We start from the raw sequence: 24,718 nt of genomic DNA, 5'->3' as shown, positions 1-24,718 counted from the left end.
GAATTAGTGAGCACAGTCACAGATGGAGATGACAGTTTGGCTTTTCTTTGTTCCAACTTTTCGGTCCTCTGACTCTTCTGCCAAGAACTCGAGGCTTAACCTGGTGGAGGGTAACTGTTTCACAGACAACTTAACTATCTCAATGTTGCAACAAACGAAGTGAGGAATTTGAAACCAATATTATGGGCTCAATAGAATATTTCGGGGGAGGGGTGGGGGGTGGGGGGGGTGGGTTCTCCTCTCAAGACCCTTTTCTACATTTTAGAGGAACTTCATTTAGATGGATGAGCGATAGAGGAATATGGAGGAAAATTTTCACTACAAGCCCGGGATGTGAGGAATAGTAAAAAGATGCGATCGCGGGATAGTGAAGGGGAGACTACGATTGGGAACTGCTCTAAATTGTACGGATATTGTACGACCCTGGGGAGCAACAAAAGACCGAGCCAAATGTCATATTTTGGAAGGAAATTGCCTCCCTTGGTCAAAAGATGGAGAGCGCTCCAGGGTCTCCAACATTGTTGTACTTTCGTTTACCGTAAGCCTAGAGCCTCATTCTTGACCACAAGCTTTCAAAATATCGAGCATGTGTGACGTTATGAATTTCCACTTAAAAGACGTTAGCCTTTAGTGAAGGGAAAGTGACAAAAAAAAAAATCGGAAATGCGTGGTGATGAGGTTACGTGATAAATAAAGGCACAGTCCGTCGGAATATTTGCATCCTTGATGAAATGTAAGCTATTCTTTAAATGCGATGGAAATCGAAAGGCGAATACAAAAATACTTGGGCGAAACACTGTGAGTGGATGTGCCAGATTGCAATGATTCACTAAAAATGATTCAGATCTTTTGTTTATGAGTTGTATTCCGTTCTGAAATAAGTTTGAGGTAAATTGTATTGATGGACTACAAATCTTTCATAGCCACATAGAAACTAAAAGTTTCGGTTGAGGAGCGTTCAACTCAAAACTAAAGTAGCTTGACCAAAAATCCACTTAACTGCGGGCCAAATTTTGAACGTCACAAACCTCATTAAGTATCGCTGAAAATGATATCAAAATTTTGGTCCGTCACTAGTAATAACAATAGCTTCCTTTGATCACAAAAAAAAACAATTTTGAATTTTGACCCCGGTTTTTTTCAAGAGATAGATATCATTTCTAGTTTGTCCAAGTAGTAAGAATAAGGGTTGTATTGAAATGAAAGTTAATATTGTCTAACTATGAAACCATTACGAAGATCTCAAAAGATGACTGCGCTATTATCTTCCATTTCATCTTCTATAAAATCATTTGTTGTCTAATGACAATCACTGAAATTTGTCGGTTGAAAAGAACTCAATTCATAAACCAAAATCACCGAGCGTAAAATTATTGACTCCAGGAACCCTTTGAAGAACCTGAAATTCGACAAAGATATCTCTTATTTCTAACCAAAATGAACTTCCCTCAAATTTTTTCCTCGCTTTCAACAATAGTATGTCCAGTCAGACAAAACCTGGCTTTGGTGTGCAAACAAGTAGGCTTTTGCAAACCTGAGCCTTGAAGATAACCAACGAAACTTATGATCAAAATCTTAATTCGTTGGCTTAGTGTTGGTGAGCTACTTAAACTTTTGTCATCATCATTTAGAAACGATCCACGTTACATGTAATGTAACCAAACGTGGCTTACTTTTAACGGAAACATTTTGAGACAGTAAGAGTGGCTCCTGTCAATTCAGTAGGCCATATTTGACGGGAAGACCGTCCAAAGTTCTTAGAATTTTATGGTAACCGGACAACTCGACCCAGGGGACAGTTCGACCCAATTGTCCGCCGGATCACGTTGCCTATGGTCGAGCTGTCCGTTGGATCGAGTTGTCCTTGAACCGAATTTTACTGCAACCATCTACAAAAAAGTGCTAAGGATTACATTCCCAGTAGAGTGGAAGAAGTTCGCAAAAAGCTCCATGTTTCTTGTATCTGATGGTGCATGATTAGGCTTAAAAGCAAGCCAGGAAATTGTGTGTCAACAAGTGAGAGGTCAGTTGGACTGGCAAAGAAATAAGTAACGTGTTGGTGATTTTGAGAATATGGCTTTATTTTGTTCATTTTGGAATGTTATTCGTGTTGCTTGATGACACACTACCTATGATTCAAGTGTTGACATGGATGCTATCTGGAAGTACGAACCGGATCTCAAAATCCGGTTCCAATGAGAGCATCTCGTATAAATAGACTTCAATTTTGAGTTCTTGTACTCCGGGCTACAAGAACCTAATAGCACGCACGCTTTTTGATCACTTTGCTTAAATATTGAGACAGTTAGATGGACAAGCAATAAATGGGTGCATGTGGTGTTGGATTAGCGGAATATAAAACGTGATGAACTGATGATACAAAAAAGCCCCAATTACGGGACAATAGGTGGTGATAATGCTTTGTTACCATGGACAAGTGGTCTTATGAGAAAGTGGGGATTAATAGATATCATGGGCACACAAAAAGGCAATAGAAAACGCGAGATTCCTAAGGAAAAGTACAAAAAAGGTATGGCAACATCTTGGGGTTTTTCGAGGAACTTGTTCCAAAATTCAAACCATTCCGACACAGAGCAGAGCCACTGGTGCAACTGCATTGGATCAATGGTTTCTGGTTCAGCATGAATTTAAAAGGACCTTATGAGGAAGACGAGGGACGTTGTGTAGTGGGTTATTTGGCAACGGGCTCGCTCTGATGTGGGAATAATACATGACGAATCCGAACAATGGATCGACCTTTCAGATCAATCTCTCCTCTGGCGGCAATTTCAGCTTGAGCTCCTGCAATTCCAATCGTGGAGCATTGAATTCCTGCTTCTGAGGGCTGTAGGTTCCGTAGAGTGATCGCTTCTTTTTGGCCATGGACACAAAGACCAACAACGCGACCAAAGCGAAGAACATGAAAATACCGACGAGCGGGGCTCCAATGTAGATCAGATGACGAGCGTCACCGACATTCGTGGGCAATGGGGACGGTTCGGGAATCTGAAAGAATGTGAATCATATTTATCCGTGGGAACCATAAGCGTGTCTTCATGGTGAACCAAATGCGTTTCATTAGGGATCAAAGCATGCAATAGGTGGAGGGAATTGTGAGTGAATGAATCATGCCCAAACCGTAGAAACGTGCAATTCAACCAACCGCAAGCTGTGCGTAAGTTTCCAACCCAAAACCAAAATAAGGTGAAATAAGCGAGAGAACCAAAGTAAATCCAGATGGCTGTGATAATAGCAATACTTTATGGGGAAGGGGGCGTACCAAGAGGGGAGACTCTGTGGGAGTGGTTTTTGTTAGGGTAAGCGTATCACAGTCGAGATTGTGGATAATATTTAGGCACACGGTGTGGAAGTGATGGTGGTGGTGGTAGTGGAATCATCAACCTCTAGATCAACCTCTCCTCCGGCGGGGGTTTGATAATATTGTCCAGTTGTAATCGGGGCGATGTAAGCTCTTGGGAGGCGGGCTTATATTTCCCTTCGGACTTGCGCTTCCTCCGTGCCATGACCAGGAAGATCAGCAAGCCCATGATGGCAATGAACAAGAGCCCGCCCACCACGGGGCCCACAATCAAGGCGATATCACCAGCACGACGAGCAGCCTGAACAGAATCACGATGGTAGAGGGAATCGAATGGTTTACATATTTCTCGGGGAACCCCATAGGCATGCGCTCATCACGAAAGCTTGAAGCCACAGGGGATATACCGGTGCAGTCTCCCCAAATTTGAAGTTTTTCCCCCAATTCGTACATATAATCATATGTATGATTAAGGACAATATACACTTATTTCAGCGACAATAGAAACTTGGACTATCGTAAGAGTTATTGCTCAAGAAAGATGCCAGTCTTGTCAGATTGCTTGGCATTTCATTAAAATTCCTTTGGCCAAATTCACGAATCCGTCGATTATTTCCGATTATTCCGAATATTCATTCATTACCTGCTGGGTGCAATTCAAGCCGGTCCAATCCTGGGTGCAATTACAAGTGTAGAAAGGCTCTTCATCACAAGCCGGGACGCATACACCGTCATTGAAGCATAGGTCAACATCCTAAAGATAAGCATCGATATCACTTTTAAAATAGGTAACGAGAAACTTCAAGTTCGAACATACCTCCAAACATGGATTGCTTCTTTGGCAGTTAGTGCCGCAGAATCCGGCATTACATTGGCACTCGTAACTCCCCAACGTGTCTCGGCAGTCTCCATAAACACAAGGATTAGCCAAGCACTCATTGATGTTTTCCGAGCACGTTTGTCCACGGAACCCGGTTCCATTGCAATTGCACTCGAATGCGTTCACCTGATTCGAACATTGGCCTCCATTCTGGCACGGCTCAGACGCACACTCATTGATATCTTCGTCACAATTGGTACCCGTAAAACCGGGCATGCAATTGCATCGGTAATTCTAGAAAGAAAACGAAGACAGTCTCGGTGAAGCTTCAATCTATCCTTCCGTGTCAACATTCACTTACAAGTCGCGAATGGTCCGAGATACAAGTGGCTCCGTTGAGACAAGAGTCAGGGAGCTCCTCGCAGAAGTCCCGCTCCTTCTCACAATCCTCGCCCTTAAATCCAGGCGTACAATCACACACATATTGGTTGTTTGAGCCCGAGAAATAACTCGCCCCTGGACGACAAGTGGCTCCGTTTTGACACGGTCTCTGATCGCAAGTCTTGATCTTGAGCTCCTCGCAGTCCTTGCCGATGTACTTGTCGGAGCATTCACAAGTGTAATTACCCGGTAGGATGGTCTGAGTGCAGATACCGCCATTCTGGCATGGAGCCGCCACACACTCGTCAAAGTCGACATCGCACCTGAGATAAACGGTGGCAATTAGCATGATACATATTGGAGAAAGAAGAAAAAAGCTGAATAGGCTACTTACAGCCATCCAGTCCATCCGGGGGTGCAATTGCACGTGTAGTTGGCGACGCCGTCAATGCAGATGCCATTGATACAACGGCTCTCAGTGCATTCGTCGATATTGGTGCTACACCAAGGATCCTCAAAGCCTCGAGGACACGAACATTCGAAAATCTCGCTGGGATCTGTGCAATCTCCTCCATTCATACACTCATCTTGGTAACACAATTGGCAGTCTTCATGAATGGATTCGGAGGATTCAACGGTGAATCGTCGTTTGGTTGTGACATTCTTAATTTCCACGTCAGTGTAGAAGGGGAGCAATAGTCCGGCTACACGAACTTCCCCCACACAACCGCGGAAGTAATGGTTTTCGATGGAATTGGAGAAGGGACTCACTCGGACATCGATGGGGAAATCTTCAGCGGTCACGCCCACGGCATAAGCATCTCGCTCATTGGGTTGGGCAGAGCTTCGCCCTGATCCAACAATCACATCCGCTTGCGGCAAGTACGTACTCATATTCACGTACGAGTCCAAGGAAAGCTTTTTCCTTTGAGAGTCGTCAAGATAGGCCGTGACCACACCATCAGCCTCGAATATCAATTTGACCTGCAACGTGGTTAAGCATTCAAAAATAAGACCCGTGCTAATAGAAACTGTGCTCCTTAAACAAACAAGGTTTACCGTGTGCCAGTTGCCGTCATTGACACCATAGCCAAACACGTCAGTCCGGATTTCGGGTCCTTGTTCGGGAATATCGATCTCGAGCTGCTCACCGGCAACACCAATCTTTATATCCTTGCCCTGCATTTCATTCAGTCCGATGATATGAATGAGGGTGCCGTTGAACTTGGTACGGAACACGGCCATAACCTCGTTGGGTAATGGACCAAGAGTGACACGTTCTTCTTCGGTAACGTTGAAGACGGCTGAATAAGTCAGGGTGGAGTTCTCGCCGTTGAAAGTGGCATTACTGATACACTCATGCCCGTAGTCCAAGGAAACACATTGACTATTTCCAGGGCAGGTAAACCAATAACAGTATTCCATTTTCTCGCAGTTCCTTCCCATGAATCCGGGGGTACAATTACATCTACGGGTAAGAAATAGGTCGAGTCACCTCAAGAATACAAGCTAATATCGTATGACATCATCAAAAGGTATGTATAAGACTTACGTGTAATCGTTCCACGTGACTTCACAAGTACCCCCATTTTGGCAAGGATCCACAGAGCAGGTGTCGTCTGAAACCACGCCCTTTTCCACACTCACCAGCGACACTTGGCCAATTGATTTAGGATGGTGAATTCCATCTTCGAATTCAAACTGAAACAGCTCCACAATCCGGGTCACATTGCCACCATCTCCGATTTGAACATCCTGAATGATGCCTTTGAAGTAGCGTGGGGATCGTTCGTTGGGCAATGCGGGTTGGGGGGCAGTCGTAGCTTGTCGCCTAAATCGCATCTGAGCCATGACCGGTGATGCTGAGGGCGTTTCGGACTCTTGACCGAATTCCTCGGTGAGATTTTCCTCAATTGCCGATTTCGGGCTTGTGGGTGGTTCAGGTACCTCAGATGAGCTCGACGATGTGGATGACGATGCGGAGACAGAGGAGGGAGAGACTAATGTATCTGTGGGATCAGATTCTCCTGGTGGGAAGAACGATCTGGGAGAGACCAATGTGGTGAATTCAGATTGGACCGAGTTGAGTTGTTCCTCGTTCGAGGCGAGGGTAGTGGTCAGCTCGTCTTCTTCGGGTTCGTTGGTCGCATTTTCTTCCTCCGCAAACGAGGTTATTGTGGTGGAGCCCGAAGTGGTCGGGTCATCTCTGGACACGCTTACGAATTGAGCAAGTTCGTTGGTGGTTGTGGCTGAGGTGGAGGTGGTGGCCGGGTTGGTGATCGGTTCAGTGGTGGGAAGATTGCCCAAGTAGACTTTCTTGGCCACAAACTCTCGAATAGAAGGAATCTCGTGATTGATGGACACGGTTTCGTTGACCTTGACCATCAGAGAGTTGTTCATCCGGACCACACGGATAAAGTGCCGATATCCATCGGAAAGATTGACCGTATAAACTTGGAAACGCTCTGGTTTGGTATCAAAATACACGTGGACCACCAGGTTTCCATCCGAGAGTCTTCCCGTGATGTATGATTGAGTGGGGTGATCGATTTCTGAGCCGATGTAGAATATGAAACCTTGACTCTCTCGAGTTCGGATAAACATGGAGATGTCCACGACCGAGCGATAGATTCGGGGATTATCGATATTCACCACTGCCAAACTGTCCGTGGTGTTTTCGTAACCGAACGTGCCTCCAATGTAATCTAGGATACGGAGAATTGATTAGTATCCCCCCAAGCTTGTTGATCTGTTAATAATCTATGAAAATAGCATCTTCTTACTGTATTGACAGGAAGGCCCCAAGAACGGTCGATGACAAGAGCACTTGTACTCACTCCACAAATCCGTACAATATCCATTATTTTGACAGGGGTTCGGATCGCATTGTTCAACTCTTGGGCATCCGGGAGTGGTATTGATCTGTTCTACATCGCGTCCAACTCCATCCTTGAAATCTTCCTCTGTGATTTTCATGTCGTTGACCACAATATCCTGGATGCATCCGGTGAAGGAGGGCACGTTGTTGGCCAAAATCTGTTGATCTCGAACGATCCCGCCCAAATAAGTATTAAAAAACACGGTATCGTTCTCTCCAGTTGGATTGATGGGTTGGGTCGCTTGCAATCGATCGTTGACGCCCAAGGTCAAGTGGGAGGAATTAACGGCCACATACACTTTTTGCCATTCGGTATTGTTGAGTTGGTCTCCGATGATAATACCCTCATATTTGCTGATCAAGTTCGAGTGGAGGTTCAACTTTCCTTGGCGCAATTGAAGACTGAAGTGGGTCAGGCCTTGTCCAATGGCCACAAGACCATTGCCCAGAGTTGTTCGGAACTTCATATGCAATTCGTATCCCTCAGACCTAAGTTTGGATGTCAAGAATTAATGCGGACTAAACATTGTCTATTGCAGAAGTCCATTCAACTTACCTATCCGATGGAACTTTGATGAAGGACTTTCCGTTGAGTGAGAACGTGGTCCGGCTTTGACATCGGAGACCATCAAATCCGCTGGGACAACTGCAATTGGCTCGATGATCGTTCTCACCAATCAACCAAGGGGTGCAGGTGCCACCATTGAGACAAACCACATCTTGGCACCCGGTCAAAGCCACCGAACAATTCTTTCCACCCCAACCGGGCTCACAATTGCAAACGAAATCCGCAATTCGATCTGATCAAGTGATGAAGCGTTAATTTGTATTAGAGCCCCCCGGGATTGTCGGAATATTGGGGGTCTTCACTCACCTGTGCAGGATCCATGCTGGCAAGGCTGATAACGGTCGCATTCGTCGATCTCAAATTCGCAATTCTGCCCTTCGTAGCCATCGTTGCAAACACAGAAGTAATGAGCGATTCCGTCTTGGCACTCCCCATGGAGACAAGGTGAGTTGGCACACTCGTCAATATCAATCTCGCAATTCGAACCTGATTCAAAAGAAGAGGAAAGAAATTGTTGATGATGTCGAAGATGATAGTGATGATAACCAAATTCAAATTCCAATGACTATTGCAGTTCATGTTTGATCATGATCGTGACACTTCTTGGTACACACATCTCATCCCATCCCAATATCGTGACATTTGCAAGCTCACGCTTGGTGTCTAAAACCACTTGCTCTGAATTTAATCGCCAGAGTGCATGGTCATCTTGATTTATAATCCTTGTGTCTCACCTTCGTATCCGGGCAAGCAACTGCAAACATAGCCATCGGCATCGAAGTAGCTGAACGATTGGTTGAATCCTTCTCTGACGTCCTCGGGGAGTTCAGCCATCACTTCGGGCCGATAGAGCGTCATATTTGACATCTCGAAACAGAGAGCCCCATTTTGGCAAGGCCGATCCAAGCATTCCGAGAAGTCGATCTCGCAATTCTTGCCTTTATAGCCACTGAAACAGGCGCAATCGTAGTCGTTGATCCCATCCGTGCAAGTGGCATTGTTCTGGCATGGTTGAGGCTCGCATTCATCAATGTTCGTCTCACAATGGGTGCCTTCGAACCCGGTTCCGTTACAGAGACATGTGTAGGAGTTGATTCCGTCCAAACAAAGGCCCCCATTCAGACACGGAGCAGGCTATTCATACGAGCAGGCAAGCAAATACACAAGGATTAAGTTGAGGAAATGGAAAGTGTTGCTGGCTACTGCCACTCAATGATTGACGCAATTGTTTGAGAGTTTGGATTTCTCCAGCATCTGCACCGGAAAAGGAGAAACCACAATGCCTTCCTTACCTCGCATTCGTCGATGTTAATTTCGCATCCCAAACCCGTGAATCCGGGAATACAGGTGCACGTGAAATCGTTGATTCCGTCCAGGCATGTTCCTCCATTCAAACAAGGTTCTGACTCACATTCATCGATGTTGACTTCGCAATTTATCCCTGTAAAAACATGAGGAACAACTAATGTTAAACTTTTAAAGTAGAGGTTTTTGGAGATTACTTTGAATTTTCCGCAACTTCAGATAGAGGCTACAACCAAAAAGCACGGAATAGATCAGAGCCAATATCACTGAACCAATCAGACAATGGTGAACAAATTTATGGCAAGTGATAGATTCACTTGGGTTGTTAGCATTATTTTCAATCGAAGACAAGGTGTGGTATGGAATCGGATGCAGGAAATCGTGCATATTCTCGTTAGCTCCATGCCTCAGTAGGCCCTTGGAAAGGATGGTGCTATGAAACTCAATCAGGGCACCATCTGGACTAGTCACGATCAAAATTAAGAGGTTCTCCTGAGCCATGTTGGTGGTCGTGAACGCTCTGATTAACCCACAATGGATGACAATGTTCAATTTGAGGTGAATTCAGTACTTTGTCTGTCTTTTTGGACCTCTACTTTTGATGAGTGGAGCTTAGTCCAAATGCAAAGTGATGACATGCCAGAAATGAATCCGTCAGTCACATAACTATGCTTCCATGCCGAAGAAATGGCTATCTTGCGAGATTAGTATCTCTATCCTATCAATCTTGCTACCATCCGAATTGCTCGATCAAGAATATGAGTGCATGCTTACCCGAGAATCCAGGTGGACAGACGCACTCGTAAGCATTGATTTGATTAGTGCAATTTCCGCCGTTTTGACAAGGTCGCGAGAGACACTCGTCGAATTCGTGATTGCAGCGAATCCCAGAGAACCCGGGACGACAGAAGCATTCAAAGGATCCCGCCGTGTTTCGGCAAATCCCGTTGTTGCACAGATTAGCATCCAAGGCACATTCGTCAATGTCGTCCGAGCAAGTGGCTCCATCCCAACCTTCGGAGCAATTGCACAAGAATCCGTCCTTAAGGTCCACACACGACCCATTGTTGGAACAGGGGCTTGAGAGACAGTCGTCGATCTCTTGAGTGCAATTCTCGCCCGCAAACCCTTGGGGACATTGACACTCGTATTGGGCCACCAGATCAACGCACACCTTGTACGAGGGGCACTCTGCATTGAGGCAATCGTCGATGTTGTTCTCGCACCTGAGGCCCTCGAAACCTGATTACAACAATAATGTATTAGTTTAACAAGAAAGTTAATGGAAAAATCAGAAAGTGATGGCACTCACCATTGGGACATTCGCAATAGAAATCGTTGTCCGGATCACGATAATCCTTGGTCTTCTGACACGGAGCTCCATTTTGGCACGAATTCACTGCACAAGGATCGTAAGGCGTGTCGCAAATGGCACCCATGAAGGTGGACGTACAAGCACATGTAAAATTTGCCACACCATCGGAGCACGTGGCCCCATTCTGACACGGATTCGAGGCGCATTCGTCGATATCAGTCTCGCAGTTCAGGCCTAATAACAAGAGTGAAAAATCGATTTTGAATTAGGTGTCCTTGACTCGAGTAGAAACCTTCATCATGAATGCAATCAAAAAATGCCACTGGCCCCGAAAAAAAACACCATCCCCCCAACCAAACGAACATTTGCCTTTGTTTTGCTTGTCCGAACGCTTAGAGGCCTAAATATTGGGTCGGATGCCATCAGTATACAACCTCTACAAAGGACGATGATGCTAGAAGCTTCTCTAAATAAAGGGCATTCATCAAGCGAAAGGTGAAATCGAAGACACGAGCTCGTGATCTATGGATGTGATTCAATGCAATCGGAGCCCAAGCATGCACCTATCATTTCGGCGATTTCAAGTCATCCTCTCTTTTGTAGACATAACATGAAATGCAATATCTCTATCAATTCAATTCCATTCAAATACAGGCCTAATCCCTCGGGCTTGATTGCAAAGACGATTGCTTAGCTATGTAAGAGAATAGAGCAACACTTGAGGGTCTTTAACACAAACCATGTCATGTCACGAAATGATTACCTGTGAATCCAGGTTGACAGACGCAGAGGAATCCGTTGCTCTGATCTTGGCACGTGGCTCCATTTTGACACGGATTCGAGGAACATTCATTGATATTCACCTCACAATTTGGACCCGTCCATCCAGGGTCACAATTGCATTTGAATCCTCCAGGCTAAGGGTAAAAGAAAGAAGAAAAGATTGCTTTTATAATAATAACAACGCAATAACTGAACTTCAGGTTTCAAGGCTAATGACCCAAAATGAGGCACTTCAAAGACACTGCACTTCCTCTCCTGAGAGCCCATCCATCTCTATGCATATAAGGCTCATGACCGCAGAGTACCTGCACTCACCCTATGTAAGTACCGTACGTACCGTACTTGCAGTACGCAGAGCGTATGAACAGTAGGTTTATGTGCCTTGCGATCTCGCGGTAATTTCAGGGTGATTTTATGACCATAAACGTCAGACCCAATGCAAAAGCCGCGTCTCAGATGAGTGGGAAAGATAGTCCACCCCTGTCTGCCATCAGCCTAAACGTTTCCCCATTTTGATCCAATATACTCACGTAGTTCTGGCAAGTGCCACGCAAACAAGGAGCAGTCTGACACTCATTAATGTCTTGCGAACAAAACTCGCCCGTGAACCCTTGGGCGCATTCACACTCCACGGATTGCGGCTCGGGCAAGTTGCGGCAAGTGGCTCCATTCTGACAAAGATTTCCAGCCAGGCAATCATCCGTGATGATCTGGCAAAGATCACCGGCAAACCCAATGGGACATGAGCATTGATAGAAGTCTGTGCCAGGTTGGTTGGAACACACGCCTCCATTAGCACATGGCACAGTGTTGCAATCTTGAGACGCTGAGCACGGCGTGACGGGCGGGTTACCTGGAATCAAACGGACAAGGCAAATCAATATCGACTCTGATCATCAAGATTAGTCGCCTGAAGAGTAAAAAAGTCCTTTCAAGGTAGAGAGGCTCTTGTGTATCCATATGTACTTTACAAACGAGTCGCCCCTGTATTAGCACAATGGTAGAGGCCTGTGAGAGGAGGAAAATCTTATCTGACTGGCCAACAAAGCCAGGAAATGCTCATCAACCAAGATCTTACAACCAGATAGCTTCCAAGTCGACTAAGCGCAGCTAATCTATTGTACATGTTTATTTAAAAGAATCTTATGCATGAAAAGCCAGGCATGCTATTGCCACTCTCAAGGAACGTTCGCAGGGTTTCCATCTCCCACTAGAAGTCAAACTAATCAGTGTCACGGCATTCGCTCATTAGATTATTTTCGGTTACTTGAACAACCCAATGCTTGAGAGGTTCTTTTTTGTGGGACGACAAATTTGGGTTAACGAGCAATTGTTAATTAAAAAGGAGGGCTCCCTGTCTCAGACGGTGCTCCTCAAATATATAACGGAAAATGGAAAGAAGCTATCGAGGATGATGACAGGCTATTTTTGATCTCGCTCTGATGGTAGTGTTCAAGTGAGTACGAACCCTGCACAAAGCGACGAAGGCGACGAACATCCAGAATGAGTGACATGAACGCGTCTCGAAAAGAGACCCGAGGCCAACGCTCGTATCGAGTCGACCATCTTTGGATCAGCACACCCAATGCCACTCCAGCCAGAGTCGAGATTTCTTATGTTACAACTGTAAGTGTGACTGAGTCTGGGTAGGTGTGTGTGCCTGAGTGTACAACCACTTGAGTTCAAACATATCAGGAAAGAGAAGTTCTGCTCGGTCGAGGAGAAAGTGCGTATTCGACGTAGCTCTATCTCTCTTTCCCTTGAAATTCGGGCCCCCAAAACATTTCGAGTGGAAGGAGCATTGTACTAGTAGGCCAATGTACTTGGGGCCCTTTTGCTAGAAAATGAATGATGCCCCCACTGAAATCATAATTGTAATCCTGGGGTTCGTGAAGAGTTTTGACAATCCCAAACGACGAGACGGTATCAAATCCATAGAAATGGGCCATTTCAATCAAAGCATGATGCTATTTGGAACCACCACAGTTAGCTCTTTGTGTTCAGAGTCTACGAGATGGTGAGGAAATGCAGAGTAACTCTTTTCCACGTTGAAGGCCAACTTAATGGCTTTTGCCAACACAATACCATGGTAAAAAGATCTAGTTTATTTGATCCGGTTTGTTCCGGAAGTGTTGCTGGACGTAAACAAGGACAACGAATTCGCATTTGAACCAATGAATAGTGATTTCACGCCTTGATTTCCCTAATTAGGTGCGAAAACTCCCCCTTGGAGAACGCCATCTCCACCAGTTGGCTCTCGTTACTCCCCAATTCAAACTCAGCGAACGTACTCAAAACCTTGACCTTAATCGCATTGCAAGTGGAAAGGGTGCCCCCAAGCGCAAGGTGGTTGGTTATACGAGCCCTATCCTTTATGTTTTGTATGTATCTGAGAGTGCTATTATCTCATGCCAACCTACTTTGTCAAACTCGTGGTCCCAAAGCGTGATGTTTACAGAGCAAATTCATAATTTAAGATGACACTTTGAACATATGGGAAGTAGTATGGAGAGATTAATAGTTGACTTGGCCATACCAGCGAATCCTTGGATGCACTCGCAACCATATTGAGAGGTACTGACGTTGAGACGACACTCCGAGTTGTCCGGGCAATTGAGGGCCTCGCACGGGGGGATTTCGCATCTGATTCCAGTGAAGCCCTCGGGACAGCTACAACGAGCAATGTCTTCGATCGATTGGTAGAAACACTCGCCTCCATTCAAGCAATAGCCATTGACACATGGATTGCCCACCGTATTAGTCGTGGCCACGGTCACTGCCCCACTGACCGCAGTCTGTGGAGAAAGAAAAAGGACATATCAGCATAGCAAATATAGAAATGGTTCGATTTCAAGAGGCGTAGAGGCAGAAGAAAATGATGAACGATCGGGGTACTGATTTAAGTGCCAAAAACCAAATGAGTGAGAGAAAGTTGCGCCCATAAATTGCTACCGCTGTAAGGTCTACGCCGATAAGCTGTTTCACGATTGTGGCGTAACAATCAGCCATTGGCTTGTCTACACTCCGTGCATGGAGAAATACTATCTCGCAAATTTGCCCCCTACTTTGCATCATGAAGTAATTTGTCTTACGAAAAAAGTCCGCAGCCCCGTATAATTATTGACAGAAAGCAGTTCTTACATTAACACTACGTACGAGCCTACACTTAAGTATTCTTAAGGAACAGTGTTCCAATTATGAAGTCACAAAGCGACGCCTTTCTTTTCGTCGCACAGGAAACCATTTCGTGTTTGGTGGTAGAGAACCAGGTACGACACAACAATCCAAATGTGGCTTGTCTTGATAGATAACCCGGATCTGGCAGAATAAAGGAATTCTCAAGAACAGTGGTTTGCCCATGTGAACAACAAAACGAGATTCAAGTGGGGAGGCTGACTCATCATTCACTCAAAAGACCCACAGCTTTGAACCCATCCATTTGATGCAAATAGGTCTTAGGTGATATGAGCTGGAGAGTGACGACAGTATACTCATAATAATGTATTAAATATGCACAAGAGGATGGTGCATGAGACAGACCCAAAATCTAACTCTTTCATGAAAGAGCCGATTGCATAAGTCTTGAATCTAGACTTGGAAGATAAAGCGGAGGTGTACGAACAGTTAACCCATGTCATATCACTAAACGGGTAAACGGGTTTCAAGGGAACGCTGGTTAGGTTTGAAAAGCTTTTGGTCGTTTGCCGATCCTTTGGATTAATACTTGGAGAAAACAATTATGGCTCTTCTTCAAAAGTTGGTCTTTGAATCAGCCACAAGGTTGAGGTTTGAAATCGAGCGTGGTGAATTCTAATTTCAGGCCAACTCTTTCAAAAACCTTGGGGCTCACAAAAAGTAATATTTTATCTGGTTGACATTTTGTCATGTCGGCGGTGCTTTTGCAAAATTGTATTTGATTTTCAATCAAGGCATTTCCGGACTCTGTAATGATCCACCAGTTCCAGTACAATATGTGCCTCTACCTCACAAGAGGTTGGTTGGCTGGCTGGCTGGCTGGCTGGCTCTCAGTTCTATTTCAACTCTGTTGTCGAGCAATGTTCATTCAAGTCTCGCATTTCAATGCATTTTCAGGTCAAATCTCTCCCCTCAATGCTCGTTTTCATTTTCCAGCGTGTTGAATTTCTGATCATTCACCAACCCCTTTCCAGCACAAAATATTCAGGATGGTGGGAGGTTTTTGTTATATCCCCTCGACCCCTCGCCTAATCAGATCAAAATAGAGATTCCGTGGTAGGTACCATCAGCAGGTAGAAGACTCATCCAATCCATGATGGTGGGCGTTTGGAGGTGGAAAATGATGATTATGACGACGAGTTACCTATCTAATCATGAAATACACTAAACGCTAGAGTTAGAACAGCGTGAACTGGATATATGAACTGTAGATCCTTCCCATGTCGTACTTGCAGTACGCACACACACACATACACACACAATTTGAGTTCAGGGAGAAAAATTATATCAGGTGTACGAGGGTAAAAACGAGCGTCTACATTTTTCGGGGGCAAGAATCCTCCTGGCCCAGTTTTTTCCCCTCTCCTTAGCCTCTCCAGGATATCTCTGTATCATTAGGTCAGACCTCCGCTTGGAAACAAAGATGAAGGGCTCCAGACATTGCTTTTGAAACAAAGAAACTTCCCTTACCACCCTAAAAGGACCCACTTCCTCTCATAATGATAAAAAGTCCCGGTTTTACGACCACCCTGGCCAACAAGCCGGCTGCTCTACTAGGTGCAAGTCGGGGATCTTCTTCGCCCTCTCAGAGGGTGGTTGGACGCACTCCAGGTGCATTATCCTGCTTGCTCGACTTGTGGCCGTTATTTTAGACACACATAAGGTGCACGACCAAATTGTCGTTCAACCAATGCCTAGTGGATGGATATTCAGGACCTAATGGAGGAAGGAAGCTTGCTTGGCATGATCTTTTTAGGTCATTCCTCGGCTGCTTTTTTGAGCGGAGTCCATGGGAAATTAAAGCGTGCAACAGATTACACTTTGAACATTCAGAAGGAGCGACGGTTTAGTTTGAATATGTACCTTGCTTTCTAGCCTTGGCTCAAGAACATAACGTGGACAAGTTTTGCCGTTTTATTTCGCCATTAAGAGCACTTCAAATTGAGTGTATTTGACTTTGCCATACATATTTCGTCAACTTTTATGACTGGAAATGCATTTTGAAATATATTGAGGGCAAGACCTTATAAAACGCACTTCTAAATGCTTGGTTTACTTTACATATATATACTGTAAATGGATTACGAAAGGTTGCAGTCTTTTTGGGAGGCCCTCACTTCGACCTTAATTAAACAAAGGGCCCTTCTCCATTATGGAGTCATTCCCCCGCCCAACATGGTCGTTAATTGTGGTTCCTTGCGAGACCCCAGGCAGGGATTATTGCGCTCTTTGGCGATTACTATCATTTTATATTGATTATGGGCGATTCGTTTTTTTTATTTTTGGTAAATGTCAAGCCACCTTTTAAAACCTTGTCAGTTCTAAAGCACGCCAAGCCGAGAAGTAAACAGGTTCTTGAAGATAACACTTAAACTCGCTCATCTGAAATGACTTTTAGATAGTCAATGGTTGGATGCACTTTTAGCCAATCCCAAAGTACTTGGCTCATGATTGACTGCAGGGAAGCGTTTACACACACCCTCATCATGCCAGAATCTCGAGTGTTCACAGGGATTGAAGACATCCAACATCTATCCATAATTATCATCGTCCACTCATGGGTACAGCAGGTTGCAACCAATCATCCAATACAAAAGGCAAGATGGTAGTAAAGAGCGGTTCGGTGGAAGACCAATAGTTACTCCGTTCAATTGAATAACCGGAGATGACTTGAAGTGATCTTGACCCTGATCGCTATCTTGACCCCCGCGTGAATGAGGCTAGGTAGTTGTATGAGATCTCGACAATTAGAAATGGATTGGTCAGATGAGTGGAGAATGACTTGAAGATTTCGCTTTTGGTGCCAAGACGCTCCAATGAAGACAAAAGGTCACGAACTGTTCGATACCGGGGGCGTGCAATTAAAGATGGCTTGGCAGATTCCCTCCACCATCCACGAATGAGTGCAATTACGAGCATTTTGTATCATCTAGCAACCTAGCAAGCAATGCATGCCAACCTTGGTATTTGAGTCTTGTTAAGCACCGAGCAGGTCTACATACGTACAACAAAAACGTGATGGGCCACCGAACCTAATCATAATTCATTCATCAGCAGTTTTGCCACATTCTCTAATTCAAGGTCTTGCTTCTTCTTCTTCTTCTTCTTCTTCTTCTTCTTCTTCTGCTTCTTCGCTTCACTTTTAATACTGCCTGGCTGTGTCTCCCTCATCCTCTCATCAAACGGTAGTAATGGGGAAGTAAATTTAAGTCTGCCTTGTGATGACCAAATGCACCTTTCTCTTCACTGGTCACGGTAACCTGCTCAAGAATTAAGTAGAGGGGCCGCGGCGAAAAATGGGCGATTCAATTTAAGATTATTCAGGGTTGTTGCGATGCAAGACTTATTTATGGAGCAACTAACACCCACATAAACGGCACTCCCTGATGTTAAACAAGCATCATATTGGTCGAATGAATTAGACCAATTTGAAATACGCTACGGGTATATTTTTGAGTAGACACACGTACCCTATCGAACCAAAAATAAGCAACGTAAAAAACATCCTGTATCTTGATTTTCTTGTTTTCAATCTATATTAAAAAAATCTCCTGTCCACTCTACTCGACTGGCTCTATGAATGTATGTGGAGAGCGAGTGATTATCCTCTTAGCATGAAATCAGTTGAAGTCGAATGCAATTAAGATGTCTGGTGCCGAAAGTCATAACTCCAAATGAGAAGGATAATGCCACAGACGAGGAAGGAAGTTTATTCTTCAGTTATTGGCTCTCCGCAAGTGTATGTATAGTAGAAGCGGGCGTAGTTCGACAAACCGCGGTTCGGTCCCACTAACGGCATAGCGTTTCAAATTACCAATAACGTTCATCAAGCACAACAAATTCTTCTCAGAATGTTTCTTTTTCATTCTCATATTCCAGTGCATTTCTGAAGCCTTTGTCTCTCCTGAACAGCTCAGATGGAGCTCATCAAGTCAAAGAGTAACCAAAATTTACTTTCTCCTACCCATTAGAGTCGGACTGCTGCCTGAGAGCGAATCCCCACATTATGTGCACATCCGCATCAGTTCTAACCAATGGGAAGAAACTCGGGATTTTGCTTCCGCTCATCTGACGCTTCCTCTTATTTGCACGTCTTCCTTGATTCACATTTAAATAATGATATAAAAGGCCCCCTTCCTTGATTCTTTGGCGTCTTAGCTTGGTAGTGAAAAAGGCCGCCAAGTTTTGGGGATGTTCGTTTATTTGATCATCACCTTTTAAACCCAAAAATACGAATGCCTCCATCAGGAGAAAACTGGTTTAGAGTGTACAAAAGGGAACGCACTTCCTAGACTAATTGAGTTGGCGAGTTGGTCAGTGACGATCGGATAATTGCCGCCACAAAGACCCCCCCCAGTCACAGATCAACGCAATTACATATCAAACACCCAATCTCTCTGGAACGTGAGAAATTCGACCACTCTTAGTTATAGTAGATGGAGAATGCATTGAAGGAGGCAAAGCTCTATTGACAAAAAACCGAGGATCAGGAGAAACCTTAGAGTTTGGTGGAGGTGCGAATGATTGAGTGGTGGTAGAAGGTTCTATAAACTGGGAATGAGCAGGTTTGAGACGGTCCAATGTTATCGAATCTCGACGACCATTGTAATCGACGACGAAATATTTTTCATGTCTTTCGAGAACCAAATGTGGGCCAGAATAAGGACGTTGAAGGGATCCTTTAAGTGGTCCTCGCCGGATGTACACAAATTTGGAACTGGACAATGACTTTGGAACAGAGCAAAGGGGGTGAGAATGGTGTAAGACAGGGGGAGCACGGACTGTTGCCATAGATTCTCAAAGACCACGCAGAAATCCCTCTGGAATGTCTGAAGAACGAGTTGATTCAAAAAATTCTCCTGGCAAATGCAGGGAGCAACCATAAACAAGGTCGGAAGGTGAACAGTCCGAATCTTCACGCCAAGCAGTGCGTATGCCCAGTAACACAATCGGTAACTCGTCCATCCACTTTGGGGACTCCAAACGTGCCATCAATCCGGCCTTCAGAGTACGATGAAAACGTTCCACCATCCCATTTGCTTGAGGGTGGTACGCAGTTGTGTTGCTGGAAGAAATTCCCAAAAGAAAAGTGAGGGAAGCCCAAATGCCAGACGTAAACTGGGTTCCACGATCGGATGTTAGATCTCCTGGAACACCGAAACGACTTATCCAATGACGGACCAAAGCTCGGGCGCATGATTCGGCTGTCATTTCTGCCATCGGAATTGCCTCTGGCCATCGGGTAAACCGGTCAACAATGGTGAACAAATATCGCATGCCCTCGCTAATTGGCAGTGGGCCAACTATGTCCACATGCAGAGAATCAAATCTGTGCGTGGGAGGGGTACGATGCTGAAGGGGGGCTTTGACATGACGATGGACTTTCGAGATCTGGCAAGAGTGACACGACTTACACCAATCCCTGACATCTTTCTTCATTGAGTGCCAAACGAATCTCCTTGAAATGGCTTTTAGGGTCGGTCTCGCTCCCATGTGCAAAAGACTATGTATGGCGTCAAATACACGTCTCGTCCATGTAGAGGGAAGAATAGGGCGGGATCGTCCAGTTGATGTATCGCAAAGGATTGTAGCCGAACCAAACGGAACATCTTCCAGAGTCATATTGGTAATAGAGGTACGGTAAGCATGAATTTCATCTGAAGTGGCCTGGTCTAGGGCCAAATGATTGTAATCCACCTCTTGGCAGACTATAGGATTAAATTGAGGTGGACGCGAAAGCGCGTCAGCTACGGCGTTTTCCAGGCCCGCCCGATGCTGAATATCAGTCGTAAACTCCGATATGAAGGAGAGATGCCTTGCTTGTCGGGGAGAACGTTCTGTTAGATTGCCCATTGCGCCCAGAAGGGGCTTGTGATCGGTAAAAATTGTGAAGGCTCTACCTTCAACGTAGTGGCGAAATTGCTTGATGCCAAGATAAACAGCCAAAAGCTCACGATCAAAAGCTGCGTATTTCTTTTCCGCCGACGACAACTTCTTGCTAAAGAATGCTAAAGGTTCCCAATAACCATCTTTGAGTTGGTCTAGAGACCCACCTATGGCGTAGTCCGAAGCATCCGTCGAAATGGAGAGGGGACACTCAGAAATGGGATGATGAAGCATAGTTGCGTTGGCAAGCGCGTCCTTGGCTAAGTCAAAAGCGGTTTGACACTCGTGGGACCATTTGATTGCTTGCCCTTTTCCACTGCAAACTTGGTGGAGGGGATGAATTTTGTTGGCCAGTCCAGGCAAAAAAACGGTGGTAAAAATTCACCATTCCCAGAAACGTCTGAACTCCTTTCTTTGAAGTGGGGACTGGGAACTCTCGAACTGCCCTCACTTTGTCCTTGGTTGGTAAAATTCCATCCACCGAGACGTGGTGTCCGAGAAATGTTAGCTCAGAAACGCCGAATAAACACTTTGAATGCTGCACGACCAAACCGGCACCTTGAAGAGCTCGAAAAACTTGTCTCAAATGATCCGCATGTTCATCTCTAGAAGCACTAGCAACTAAAATGTCGTCCAAATACACGAAGATGAACGGCATGCCTCTCAGCACTCGATCCATTAAACGCTGAAATGTTTGAGCAGCGTTTTTTAAACCAAAAGGCATGCGCAAGAATTCGAAGAGGCCGAAAGGGGTGATCACTGCCGTTTTGGGAACATCTTCCCCTGCCATTGGAATTTGGTGATATCCTCTGGCGAGATCGATCTTGGAGAAAATGCACTTCCCAGACAAATTAGCATTAAAATCTGCAATGTGAGGGATTGGGTACCGATCGTCGGTTGTTACAGCATTCAGACGTCGAAAGTCACCGCATGGGCGCCACGAACCGTCAGATTTTTTGACCACATGGAGAGGAGAGGCCCACGGTGATTCCGAAACACGACATATGCCTAAATTGACCATTTTTTCAAACTCAGCTTTGGCAGCTGTAAGTTTTTCACTTGATAAACGTCGGGCACGGGCAAAAACGGGAGGACCAGAGGTGGATAGATAATGCTTCACTCCGTGCAATGATTCTGCCGGCCCCCGGAAACTTGGGACGGTTACGTCTGGAAACTCGTTAATAATGCGAGCGAACTGAAATCCTCCAGCCTTAATTAAACAAAAGCTTGCAACTGGAACGGTTCCGGGGCTAGTAGGGAGCACTTGCGAGCGATCAAGGTCAATTAGGCGTCGCCCTTTCAAATCAACGGCAAGGTTATTGGAAACCAAAAAATCCGCCCCCAATATAGGTTGATGCACATCCGCCAAATAAAACGATTGTTTATATTTTCGATCAGCAAAGGCCAACTTAATTAGTTTTGTCCCCCACGTGCGTATTCCTGACCCATTGGCGGCGGTGAGCATTTGAGGACTTGAACCACTATGACGATCGAGCTTGGATGCTGGAAACACGGACACTTCGGCACCTGTATCGATAAGATACTCGCACCCAGTCAAACGGTCAGTGGCTCCCAAAGTTGCTTTCCCACCAGGATTTGTTGCGAGGCCGGCCATTTTGGCGGTTAATGGTCGGCCGAAACGTTTCCCGCCAACGGTGCGTTGCTCATGTCGCAAGGAGTTAAGGACGTGTGTAGGCACTTTCTTGCTTTGAGCCCATAGGAAGCGTGGTACCAACACCTTAGTGGTTTAGACTTGACTCCAGTTGTTCTGGAATGGTTCCCGCGAAAAACGGGCTGGATCAAGGTCGAAGAATGATCACTAGCTTCCAGGACCTCATCCGCAGCTTTAGCCAGATCCATGATATCTGGAGGTGGATTTCGGCCAAGAGCTTGCTGGATTGTTGGGGGAAGACGACTGAGGAAAAACGCCCGAAGCAGCTTTGACTTCTGCTCCTTGGGGTCCACCAGAGCTTGCATATGCCTCAAAAGGGCCGTGGGCCTCTGATCACCAAGTCCAGCGATCTCAAAAAGCTCGCGATACAATTGAGCTTCAGACTTTCCAAACACTTCCAACAAAACGCCTTTAAGTTCAGAATATTGATTCGTGGTTGGTGGGTTATCGGTAAGATGGGCAATTTTGCATATCACACTCCTGTCGATTGCTTGAAGAGCGTGGTGGAATTTGGTGAGTTCAGAGGTAATTCCTTTAAGGGAGAACTGTGCCTCAACCAAAGTAAACCAGGACTTTGGGTTGGTTTCCCAGAAGATGGGCAATTTGATGCTCACGGCGTCCACGGCTTTTACCATTCCTTCGAAGTTAGGTTTGGAATCTTCGGAGGCCATCATGAAAAAGTTCTTTTGCGTCGGGGTCACCAGTTTGGCGTCTTAGCTTGGTAGTGAAAAAGGCCGCCAAGTTTTGGGGATGTTCGTTTATTTGATCATCACCTTTTAAACCCAAAAATACGAATGCCTCCATCAGGAGAAAACTGGTTTAGAGTGTACAAAAGGGAACGCACTTCCTAGACTAATTGAGTTGGCGAGTTGGTCAGTGACGATCGGATAATTGCCGCCACAATTCCTCAATATCATAGGGGACTCTTGATGGGAAATATCCCCAGACTTGGTGCTTTTTGTGTTTTGAATATCGCCACACATGCTGTCAAATGAGAATGAAAGTGAGGTCCAAATGTGTCAAGAGTTCTTCCACATTCATGGCGCCAAACAGTCTGCCACCCTTGAGTAATTCGCTTGCCACACTGTCAAGTTGAGCAATACATTTTCCTAATGAGGGATTCACGATCATGTGAACTCGATTTGGCATCGTTGAGACTACCAAATTTCGCTGGACTGCTGTGACCATTTGGGCGAGTACAATAGTGTCTAATTAATTGCCTGAAACCTGAGTGTGTGTGGCTTTAGCTTTCAGAGATCCCATTTTGGCGGGACTGAACAAGAGTTTGAGAACCATAGCTATCGTGTCTCAAGGTGACTTGAACGGCCACGAAATGATTTCAAAACCCGACTTGGCGGTGTTAAATTGTTTTTTGTTTTTTTTTGCCAATTCGAGGTGAGGGAAGTTCGAAAAAAAATGGTTTAGGTAAAAGCGAGGAAGGACGCAATTTGCTGGCAACTCAATATTCAGACCCCCTTCGATTTGCCAGGATGAGGAAGTATTTAGATGATAATGAAATTGAGAAGACATTTGAGGCCTTGAGAGCAATAGTCTTACCAGGGACCGTGATGACGCAGGAGGGATTCTATTGTCGCATGTGGGACCCGCAAATCCAGCGGCACAATCACATAAAAACCCGCCCGTGGGCAAGTCATAACACGAAGCTTCATTCTGACAAGGGCTCAATGTCGCACAAGGGTTGATCTGGACGTGACAATACGATCCGGAATGGCCAGTGCCCGAGCAATTGCACTGAAATCCTCCAGTCAAGGAATCTTCCGTACAAAGGCCGCCGTTTTGACATGGCTTGTCGTCACAACTCGTTATGACGGCCGGATCCATGGATTCGTTGCACGTGGGTCCAGTGAAGAACGATGGGCACAAACACGTGGGTTGAGTGGCGGAAATGGCTGGCAAGCAAAGGCCGCCATTCTGGCAATGATTGGGCGGGCACACTGAAGAGGTGGAAGGGGAATCCAGGGTCAGGTGTGACCAATCGTAGCCTGGAAAGAATAAGCGAAATGAAAAAAAACATCAGCATAAGCGGTAATGAAAATCGTCCTTGCTTTTTTTCATATATGCAGTACAGACCATACGAGACATGGTATCATGACGCCGAGACATTTTGGCCTTTTTCTGTGCCAATCGGATATACCTGTTCATGAACAGTGCACGTACATACGTGCGTACGTCGCACACCATGAATGTGGCGTACGTGAAACGGTGATGATTGTGGGTGAACGACAGGCTGTTTCTCTCAGCAGGAAGACCAATTCGCCATGGTTTCTCGTTTCTCAAAGCTTCTAGGCTACATGTGTAGTTCCTATGGATGTTCAACTAGAGGCAAACCATGTTTCGATTAAACTTTGACTCAATAATTCTATCGTCGGTAAACGTTCCTCAATTGACCATTGCTACCGAGCACAATGATGACGATCGAAAGTTTCACTCCTTCTTTTGGCGAGAGTGGAAAACATGGCCATGTCATTTCGAGAGATGAGGACTAAGGAGAGAATGGATGAAGAACTGGTAGCAATTGCCATCATCCTTTGAACTACACCAAAAGGCAGCATGAACACAGTAGCAATCTTGAACC

The 24,718-nt window shown here is 45.4% G+C and overlaps 1 protein-coding gene across 2 annotated transcripts in view; it reads right to left on the bottom strand.

The window, feature by feature from the left end:
* Positions 1-2,060: 2,060 nt before the first annotated feature.
* LOC131888412 (protein crumbs-like) overlaps positions 2,061-24,718 on the bottom strand; it is a 30,143-nt gene continuing 7,485 nt past the window's right edge. Inside the window, exons 3-21 of one of the 2 annotated variants that reach the window (XR_009374099.1) lie at positions 23,680-24,125; positions 13,906-14,164; positions 11,900-12,222; positions 11,350-11,503; positions 10,584-10,820; positions 10,046-10,513; positions 9,259-9,407; positions 8,701-9,100; positions 8,273-8,452; positions 7,955-8,198; positions 7,304-7,887; positions 6,073-7,225; positions 5,580-5,988; positions 4,915-5,504; positions 4,501-4,843; positions 4,137-4,433; positions 3,963-4,073; positions 3,281-3,620; positions 2,865-3,006 (exon numbers count right to left, since the gene is read on the bottom strand). Coding sequence is in view for 1 of the 2 variants with exons in the window: in XM_059237261.1 (XP_059093244.1) it covers positions 2,761-3,006; positions 3,963-4,073; positions 4,137-4,433; positions 4,501-4,843; positions 4,915-5,504; positions 5,580-5,988; positions 6,073-7,225; positions 7,304-7,887; positions 7,955-8,198; positions 8,273-8,452; positions 8,701-9,100; positions 9,259-9,407; positions 10,046-10,513; positions 10,584-10,820; positions 11,350-11,503; positions 11,900-12,222; positions 13,906-14,164; positions 23,680-24,125 (6,593 nt within the window). In the remaining variant the exon portion in view is untranslated. Of the gene's footprint in view, positions 3,007-3,280; positions 3,621-3,962; positions 4,074-4,136; positions 4,434-4,500; positions 4,844-4,914; positions 5,505-5,579; positions 5,989-6,072; positions 7,226-7,303; positions 7,888-7,954; positions 8,199-8,272; positions 8,453-8,700; positions 9,101-9,258; positions 9,408-10,045; positions 10,514-10,583; positions 10,821-11,349; positions 11,504-11,899; positions 12,223-13,905; positions 14,165-23,679; positions 24,126-24,718 lie in introns of both variants that reach the window. The other variant, XM_059237261.1, reaches the window with a different exon arrangement.

Source organism: Tigriopus californicus, chromosome 10 (assembly GCF_007210705.1).
Source record: "Tigriopus californicus strain San Diego chromosome 10, Tcal_SD_v2.1, whole genome shotgun sequence".
NCBI classification, from domain to species: domain Eukaryota; kingdom Metazoa; phylum Arthropoda; class Copepoda; order Harpacticoida; family Harpacticidae; genus Tigriopus; species Tigriopus californicus.
The sequence above is the reverse complement of the archived record's forward strand: the minus strand, read 5'-3'. Positions and strand labels throughout refer to the sequence as shown.